General features: G+C 35.4%; 2 protein-coding genes across 2 annotated transcripts; both read left to right on the top strand.

Annotated features, from left to right (window-relative positions):
* Positions 1 to 1,451: 1,451 nt before the first annotated feature.
* LOC107487040 (ethylene-responsive transcription factor ESR1-like) lies at positions 1,452 to 2,606 on the top strand. Its single transcript, XM_052262379.1, has 2 exons — positions 1,452 to 2,070; positions 2,167 to 2,606. The coding sequence occupies exons 1-2, from the start codon at positions 1,452 to 1,454 to the stop codon at positions 2,604 to 2,606; spliced, it is 1,059 nt and encodes a 352-aa protein (XP_052118339.1).
* Positions 2,607 to 6,476: 3,870 nt separating this feature from the next.
* LOC107487275 (uncharacterized) lies at positions 6,477 to 9,816 on the top strand. Its single transcript, XM_052261494.1, has 6 exons — positions 6,477 to 6,766; positions 7,687 to 7,756; positions 7,836 to 7,875; positions 8,124 to 8,225; positions 8,969 to 9,518; positions 9,612 to 9,816. Coding segments are annotated over exons 1-5 (369 nt in total). The 5' UTR covers positions 6,477 to 6,765; the 3' UTR covers positions 9,125 to 9,518; positions 9,612 to 9,816.
* The last annotated feature ends 63 nt before the right edge of the window (positions 9,817 to 9,879 follow it).

Raw genomic sequence — 9,879 nt, 5'->3', positions numbered from 1 at the left:
ATTTATTTTTTTAAATTTATAATTTTTTATTAAAGTAGAGGTAATTTAGTAATAAAATTAAAAAATTTTATTAAAAAGAACGATTTTAATACGAAATAAAACGTTTGGGACGAATCTAAATAAAAAATTATGTGAGGGATGATTTCGATTTCGACCCCAAACGTTAGGGACCAAAACAATACTTATCCCATAAAAAAGTCATAAATTTTGATGCAGATCAACTGTCTGCAACTCTCATCACCATAGTTTATAACACAAACAACACACAGATTGAAACAACCGAAACAATCTCAAAAGAAATTGAATTTTAAATTAAATTACTGAAAAAAAGAAAAAAAAAACGTGAAAGAATATGAATTAGCTCACCGAAAAGGGAGTATAAAAGATTGACAAGGTGGAAACAAGAGAGAGAGGGAGGCTGCTGCGGCGATCGGCGATGCTGTGAATTGCAACGAAAGAGGTGCTACAGTGGTTGGGCAGCATTACAGCGAATGGCAAGGGAGAAGTCATTGCGGTGGCCGGGTAGCATAGCTGCCAACGGGAGGAAAAGGGATTGCAGTGGTCGTCTTTGCTGCTGTGAATTGCAGAATAGAAAGGGGCTGCGGTGGTCAAGCGACGATGCTACTACAAATCGCAAATCGGAATGGGGCTTCGGCATTTGGCGGTGGCTGCAGCACGTGAGGAGGGAAGCCAGGATGGTCGACGACGTTCGGCAGCGCTGCACCTTGCGGTGGTTGAAGCTACGGAAGGATTTTAGTCGTGACGTGGTGGAAGGAAAAAATAGGAGTGTGATTGTAAGAGATCTGTGCGAAGTGAAAGGCGCAATGAGTGTGGAGAATTGTTTTTGATTTCATGTTAGGATTTTGTATTGGGTTATGTTAGGTAATTAATAATTTTTTTGAACAACATGAACAACGGGTCTTAAAATTGGTCCAATTCAAGTAAAACACACTACACTCCAAATTACTCACTTAAATCTTAATATTAGAATAACCACCCACACAATTACTGAATTAAACATACAAAATATTCATTGTTCATATTATTTAATATTTTCATTATCTACTTATATTTTTTATTTTGTATTTTTTAAATTTTAAATTAAATTTTTAATGTATTGTTTACATTGTTTAACATAAGCGTTGTTTGCCTCTATTTTCTTTTTAACAATCTTGCAATAAACTTCACCTGCCAATTGTATGTACCAAGTTGCGGATATGTTGGGTCGTTAAAATGCTTTCCCACATAGGAGGACACCTCTATAAATATCACCAAACCTAAGGATAAAAAGGAACCGTACTAGTAGACTCTACTCTACTCTCTACTACAAATAAGTGAACAACCAATCTATATCTCTCAAGTCTGAACATTCAACCTTCCCTTCTTTATTTCTCTTCTCTTCTAATTTCCAAACACAAACTAAAGCTCATTTCATCACTTCATTGTTCCACATGGACGAAGCGCTGAGGCGCCTCAACGGCATGTCCCCCCTTCCCGAACCACCTTCCAACAAACCCACCAAGCGGACCCTGCGAGACACCAGCACTTCGCCCGCTGCCGGAGCCATCAGGTACCGTGGCGTCAGGCGGAGGCCATGGGGCCGTTACGCCGCCGAGATAAGGGATCCTCAGTCCAAGGAGCGCCGTTGGCTGGGGACTTTCGACACCGCAGAGGAAGCCGCCTGCGCCTACGACTGCGCTGCCAGAGCCATGCGTGGCCTTAAGGCCAGGACCAACTTTGTGTACCATACTTCACCTCCTCACTCTTCTTCCATCACCGTCACTAACAACCATAACAATCTCCTTAACCTCCATAACCACCTCTTCACTCATAACCAGTTCAGCTTCCTTAATCATCATAACCAACTCTTCAACGGCCATAACCGCCACTTCGGGGGTTGTTGGTCTGACCCTTCTTCTTCAACCTTCCAACAACAGCGAAACCTTCACTCCATCGACATGCTTCTCCAGGACTTTATAGCCTCTTCTTCCCCCGACTATTTATGCGACACCAAGGGCAGTTTTGTCAATTCACATCCTGTAAATGTTGCTAATAACTACAGCGCACCTTGTTCTGACACAAGCCATGTCGGTTGTGGCAGTGGAAGCAAGATCGATACTACTACTACTACTACTACTACTACTACTACTAATAATAATAATCAAGCTGATCATGGTGGTGGCGAAGAAGACTCAAAGGAGCAATTGTATGAAGGTTCAGAGTCGTCAGGCTTGTTGGAAGAAATAGTTAATGGTTTCTTGAAGAAAAAGCCAAAGCTCAACAAATGCGAGAGATCGTTAGGTACCAGTACCACTGCTACAGACGGTTCATGCCACTTGTCACTTCTTCCGCCTCCTCTTCCTCTGGTTGTTTCCGGCGAGTCGAAGAGAGACGATGGTTTCGGCGTGCATTTGGATCAGCAGGGTTTACATTACATGCAGCAGATCAGTGGTGGTTTCAATAATGATTTTAGCAATATGGTTATGCAGCCTAACATGCCTCTTCAAGAGAATGACAACCAAATGAAGATGATGATGTTGAATAATGATAATAATCATGCAGAAGTAGATTGCTCTATCATAGACAACATTTTTCAGGATGCATAATTCTGAAATTACTATGATTTATGATGTGTTTTTGTTGTCTCAATTTAATTTTGTACTTTCTGCTGCATTGCATTGTGCATCAACTTGGCTATGTGTGTTTTTTGTCTTTCACTAATAAGATTGTCCTTAATCATTATAGTTAGGATTTTGTTTATCTTTTGCTGCTATTTTAGGGTTCCAAACTCATCATCACTATGTAATCGATCTGCTGATGCCTCCTCAATTTGTGAAATCCTTGTGCGATGTCATTGATAGCAATAAACTTTCTTCTTCCACTACTAACATTTTTAATTATTTGTGGCTGAATTTTGTGGAAATTTATGAAACAAAAATAATATATTTACGCTAAAATTATCCACCAGATTTTTATATATTTGTGTATAGAGAAATGTTAGAAAATAGTCAAAATTTATTGTTTTTAATAATTACTTAGCTATTAACCCAATTTTTTTAGTCTAGTTTTTTTAACTTAATAATTTAACAACATATTATATTCGATATCAAACATAATAAATTTTGATGACTCTATAGAATTTTTCTTGTGTAAAAATATACATGTTATTTAATTTATTTTTAATATATATTTTATATTTCACATCTATTTTATACTAGTAACTAATTTTAGTATACACTTAATATAATTATTTTTGAAAATCTATGCAACATATGTTATTTGAGCAAATTATAAATCCTCCATTCATTGATGTATAAAACCCAAGCACCAAATAAACATTCATAATCTTAAATTACTTTTCACTTCACACAAACCCAAACATTCACATTTCAAACCAAAATCTCTCCAAAGTAGAAGAGGGCGAAAAAACCTTGGAGGGAGATCTGTGGAAGATGTTGAAACCCTAGAGCTTGGCGTCGCGTCTGCCACCATTCATCTCCTCGCCTCTGCTATCAAGGTTTTGCGTGGACGAGTTGTCTCCTCTGTCAACCAGGCATAGCTTCTAGATTTGAGAAAGAGTGAGTACTCAACTGCGGCTGCCATCAATCTTCTCCGTGCGATGTTAGTTTTCTCTTATTTAAATATGAAGCTGGATATTTTTGGGCCGAATCTGATCATGTTAATAAGCAAAGATGATTGGAAACTTCAATAAAAGCTAATAAGTATGTTAGATATATGCTCAAATCAACCATATTCATAAAATACAAAATATATATTAAAAATAAATTAACTATAAATATTTTTATTTATAAATATATTATAAATGATTTAGTGGATTATTTTTTTTATGTATGATTGTGTACTAAAAATATAAACTTTTTTTGTACATAATTATTTTTATAATGACCTACAAACATGATTAAAAAAGAGTTAAGTTCCTCCTAAAGGTATTGGACTAAAAGGATGGAATCCAAAATAACACCTTGAGGAGTTGAATTTCTCTTCGGTGAGAACTATATTGGTGGAAGTGGATTGGTTAGATTTGGAGTGTAAAGGTGTCATCTAGTTGAAAGAAAACCAAACTAGATGTCCCTTCACTAATGTCACATGTCAGGAGCTTTAGTTTAACGTGTGGGAATCAACTTCCTACCCCTTTTCAGTTGACAAGACTTGAGGTGATCCCAAATACCTAAAGATATTTTGGAACGAGTAGTAAACCAAATGTCAGACTAAAATCATTGGTCAAGGGGTGCCCTCTTCATCATGGTTTTACACTATAAAAAGGACCTCAAGCTACCTCTGTAAAGCATCCTTCATCCTTCACTCTCACTTTTCACTTTCACCTTGATCATCTTTTTCTTCACAGACCTTGAAACCCTTTTCATCCTTTACTTTCACCTTCACCTTCATTCTCTTCTGAGAGCTTCTCTTCTCTGTAAACTATTCCTGTCCACTTTAAACAAAGCTCATTCATCCTCTTGTGACATTAGTGGAGGTCTCAATACTTGTTCTCCACCTCTCTTCCTCACTATTAGTTCTTGTATTGTTTATTTGCCATTAACAGAAATATCTTTCTCACAAGTTTACTTACCTCTAATCTCTCACCTTAACTATTATTTTTCACTTAATCTATTTTCCACGAAATCCACCCGAATCAATGCACAAAGAATTTTTTATTAACAAGTCATGCTAGTACTCCTTTCAACCACTCTTAGTAATAAAACTTTGGGATACATCGAAATTGATCTGAGTTACACGTAGATGGGAAAAAGTGAGATGCTTCTGTATTTTTCCATAGTCATTTAAACGGGCATAAAATGTCAATGCATGTGTAGTAGTCTTATAATCTAATACACAATCGATCAGAACGGGCATTCTTCGATTAAAAATAAGCCTTGTGTACCTGCTTGGGCCACTCCTTGGTTTGTTTGTTTCTTGTCTTTACTTGACATGTGATGTGTAGACTATTCGTCTATACCTGCATGTTAATTGTTTTTTATCTCATTGTACACACTTGATTTATTTTCTTTATGCTATAAATTTATCCCTGAACTATACATTAGTTAATCTTTAATTTAGCCCAAAATGTTTATTGATTATATATTCAGACTCTGAAATACTCAGATGAGTCTCTAAGAAAGCAGTTTTAGAATCCAATCTTCCTGTTTTCTATTGAAGTAGTTCACATCCATTGATTAGGTATGAATTATCATTGACCATTAACATATTTCTATTTGGTTCTGAGCTTGTAAAAGCAAAGAAAAAGGAGCAGTATTCATTGTAACATCTGCAAAATGAGAAACAAGATGACTTGCTTCATTTTAACCTTTGCTATCTACCTCTGAAGTAGTGAATTTTTCAGTTCACAGAAAAATGGAGAAGATTCTACAACAGATTGGCAAAGGTTCATTTAGTTCTGTGTTCTTCTGGCATCGCCTTTCTTGTTTTCGCCAGTCTCTCCACCACTTTCGCAGCGCATGAAATATCTCCGCCCATCGCTGCCCTATACCATCAGCACATGTCACCACCACCGCCAGAAATCGTAGGCACTTCTTTACCATGGAACTGCTGGAGGCGGTGATCTACAGCGTCTTTGAAACTGCTTTGGTAATTTTTGAATGGGCATGTTTGGGTTTTGTCCGTTGAGTCACCGAAATCGAGTCAAAAGCCACAACATGGTCCCGTGAAGTCCCTAAATTCCTTTGTTCAGAAGCTTCACGAATGGTGACAATAAGTCTTGTGTTTTTGCAATCCACTGCTTGAATTGAAAATCGCCGGCAAGAAACTCAAAAATTCTAACTGATGCACTCTTCAATTTCACGATCAAAGTAACTTTATAAAACTTATCTCACATTACTGTAACATAATCATTAATTACAGAACTGGTTAAGAAATTCTCTTTCAAATACCTATGCCAAGTGTCAAGTTTAAATTAGATGGTCAACACTTAGTCATCATTAGTCACGGAAGACTTGGCCACCAGAGTAGTCACCTTTTAACTTATTTATGTTTTTGTTTTCATGTAAGGTATGTACTCAAGATTCAAGAAGATCAAATTTGCTAGCCAAACAGACAGAACCTATAGAGCTGCTCATCAAGAAGTAGCATTCTCATTTTTATTTTATTTTTTCGATGTTGGTTAGAGGGTAATAGGCCTAGGTAAATCTGAGTTCATATATGATTTTTGGTTTTGCTTCACTCTTTTGTTTGTGTATTTGAATTTGATGAATAATTGGGAGCTATTTAGTAGTTTCTTTTCAAATGCTGATTTTATATTTTATTAACAAAGATTTTATTAGTTAAACTAAATTTTGTAATAATACCATATATTTTTATAATAAAAAGATTAAGTAATTATTTTTTTTATATTTGTCTTGTATTCGAACTAATATCAGCCAAATTCATATTTTTCTACTAAAAGTATGATCCATAACGTTTCCTTTTTTATAATATTTTTATTAATTTTATGATTTTGAAATTAGCAAGTTGCACCTTCTCTCTCAGGATTGTTTTCTATATGTATCATCATTGGCTATTGCTCCCACCCTCTTAGTCCCTCACTGCCACCTCCCACTCCCTTACTGCCACCTCTCATGGACTCTCGACGTCACCGTCAGCGCTTACCGCAGCAGGAGTCATCGCGCCCTTGAGTCCTCGCCGTCTTCCAGTGTTTGCCATCTTCGTCGTCTTCGCATCGGAGCGTCGTCTTGTCATCGCATCTTCGCCGATCTTACTGGTCTTCGCCGGTCAGTTGCTCTTTCGTCGAGTAAGTCAGTTCTGTGAACTCTCAAATTTTCATTATTACTTTGATTTTGAAGTATTTGTTATAATTTCTGTGAGTTAGGTTAATTATAATTTATATTTCTGCTTAATCAAAAAAATTTATATTTCTGATTCTAATTTGTATGATTTATGTGATTCTTTGTGGAATCTGTTATTTATGTAATTTATGTATTTATCTTATAATTCCTGATTCTGATTCTTTGTTAATTACAGTACCAGTGTTATAATTTCTGATTCTGATTCTTCGAGTAATAACAGTCGCTTTTCTTTTTTAAAAACATTGTTTTGTGTAAATTGTGGTGATTAAATCCTTATGGATTAATACAAATTAATTTGGATTCATAAAAAGCGTGGTTTCTTTGCTCTGTGGCTGTAGATTATAATTGTCAAAATGCATCTCATTTCTTATTGCCCTGACGATTACTATCATTATTACTACCATCTATTTGGGGCCTCCGAGGACGTTTTGCGTGTGTTCTTTTGGTTTTGCTGGGAACCAATTACAAGTTACAACCTCAAGAGCTTCTATGTTCATTGTTCTCGCCAAGAGTATTATACCATATCTACAAATTAAAGGAACTCCTTTGAGAGTACTCTGATTCTTTCTTTTTTTTCGGGGAGGGGGGTTGGTGTTAATGTTAGAAGCAGAAAACTCTATCACTAAATGGAACAGAAAACTAAAGTGGAAATGAATTATCCCTTTTGAAATTTTAAATGATTAGGTGAAGACATATAAATAGTTTTATATTATTTATTATATTTTTATGCTATAATCAAATATAAATAATGTACGAATTAATATTATCTGATGTGCCTAAATTGTGGTGATTAAAGCCTTATGGATTGATACAAATTAATTTGGATTCATAAAAAGAGTGTTTTCTTTGCTCTGTGTTCAAACAGTGGCAAATAAGGTAGGTCAAAGAAGCTTATTACTGAAGCTTAGGTATCCTGAGATTTGCATGGAATTCAAGTATGATCCAAGTTTCCCAATTCGAGGCTTATACTATGATAAGTCTAAAGGGTTGCCTAATGAAGCTGAATTTCTTCAGGTCAATTGAGCCAGATGGATGTTATTTTGGTCGATGCAGGGTATTTGCTGCTCATTCTTATGTTTTGTTAGGCACATGTATGCATCATATTAGCTTCTTTTGCTATTTAATTATTTAAAACCTTCTCAAGAATACCGTACTGATTGTATTAAGTGGCTGCATTGAAAAATTGTTGTTGCTAGTTTTCTTTGACAAGTTTCTCATGACATATCTTGTCCATTATAGCTAAAGTAAAATATTACCAGCAAAATATTTTCTTTACATAGATTTATTTCCAATAATTTACAGCAAAGCCGAAGGGAATTTCGTGATGTATATGAAACACGACATATTGGTTGCGATCAAGCTCGATCACTTGTTGGTTTGACGGATTTCTTCTACTTCAGTGAGGTTAGTTCCCTCTCATTCTGTCCTCCAGTAATTATTATGAAGTGTATGACTAGAGGATCTTTAGTATAGTCAGGTATTAGACCTTTGACCTAGTGAATGGTTCTTGTAATTCTCGTGTGTCATAGATGATTATCATTTCTCTGAATATGCATATTTCAACAGTATATAGACAAATATTTACTTAGAGGGGGAATATGCGCAATTTTTGTTAAAACTTTTCTTAATGTGAATTGCAGTTATAAGGGCCAGCTGAATAGGACTATAGGAGTTGATCCACCCAAATCTCTAAATTCAATTGAAAGAACTCCATGACTGATTCTGTCTGCCTTCCCTGCAGCAGTCTGTTGTTAATGCAGATACTTCCCACCATCAAACCTTAGGTTGAGATCTGATTGTCTATAATGTCACCTTGTAGGCATTCCTCCTTGCAGATATAGTGCAATACTTTGTTACTGAAGCTTACAGAAAGAAGCTTGCTGAACGTGAGAGATAGATGGAGCTAGAACGACTATGTGAACTTGAAGAGGAGAGAGATGCTGTAGGTTCTAGAATTTTTAAAGTTTCCCATATTCATTATCATGTCTTGGTTATCAGCTTGATTGGTAATGGAAAAACAACCTTGGTATTTGTTTTCTTCCACATTTTCTAATTGAATTGATGTACTTCTTTATGGTTCAATTCCTATATTTCCAATTCTCTACTCTTGCATACTGCTGACGTACAATTTTCATATTTGTATATAGGTTACAAAGAAGAAGGACTTTTTGCTTGATTTTTATACAAACCTTGATAAAAATGATGCATATGGTGCACAAGATCCTCGAGGGAGGAAACATGAGAATCGAGTTGAGCAAAGAACTGCAGAGACATGCGAAAGTGGAAGCCTAGGTAATCTATGACAGGGAAAGTGAAAGATCAAGAGGCTTTGGATTTGTGACTTACAACAGCCTTGAAGAGGTCAACAGTGCTATTGAGTCTTTAGATGGCGCGGTGAGCATGCAAATCTACTCCTAGTATTCCATTTGCTAATCACAAATAACAATTTAATGAGTTTGAACTTGTCCATTTGTATATGTTACATCATATCATTGTTTGATTATTTTGTATTAGTTATTTATTCTTTTGTTCTTGAAAACATATGAAGAAGCTAATATTTCTGCATTTTCTTATTGCGACATGTATATACTTTTCTTCTGTTGTTCTGTGGAATCATGAGCATCCCCTGACATATGATTTCCACAACTATATGCTTCGAAGCATGGATAATGAATTTCGTGACATTGTTGGTGTTAGGTAATTGCTCTATGATGCATTTAGAGCCTTTCTTTAATTAGCCTGTTATTTACTGATGTTATTATTATTTTTTTTGATATTTTTGCATATAAGTGACAACATTGGTGAAACTAAAGATGGAACAGGTGGACATGTTCTTTGTGCAATTGATATGCCAAGTTTTAGATGTTGTTTGTATTTTTCTTTTTTTTTTTTAAATTTTCAATGTGCAATGAGAAATTGAGATGTGTAATGTATAATGAATTTTATAGAAGGAGAATCACATTTGTATAGCCAGATGAAAACTTCTCTAAAGAAGTTAGTTAATACTTACTTTTACATGATATTTACTTTTAGATGATATTGTAACTGAGTTTTTTCT

This window comes from Arachis duranensis, chromosome 5 (assembly GCF_000817695.3).
Source record: "Arachis duranensis cultivar V14167 chromosome 5, aradu.V14167.gnm2.J7QH, whole genome shotgun sequence".
NCBI classification, from domain to species: domain Eukaryota; kingdom Viridiplantae; phylum Streptophyta; class Magnoliopsida; order Fabales; family Fabaceae; genus Arachis; species Arachis duranensis.
Note: the sequence above shows the minus strand (reverse complement) of the source record. Positions and strands in the feature narration are given on the sequence as shown.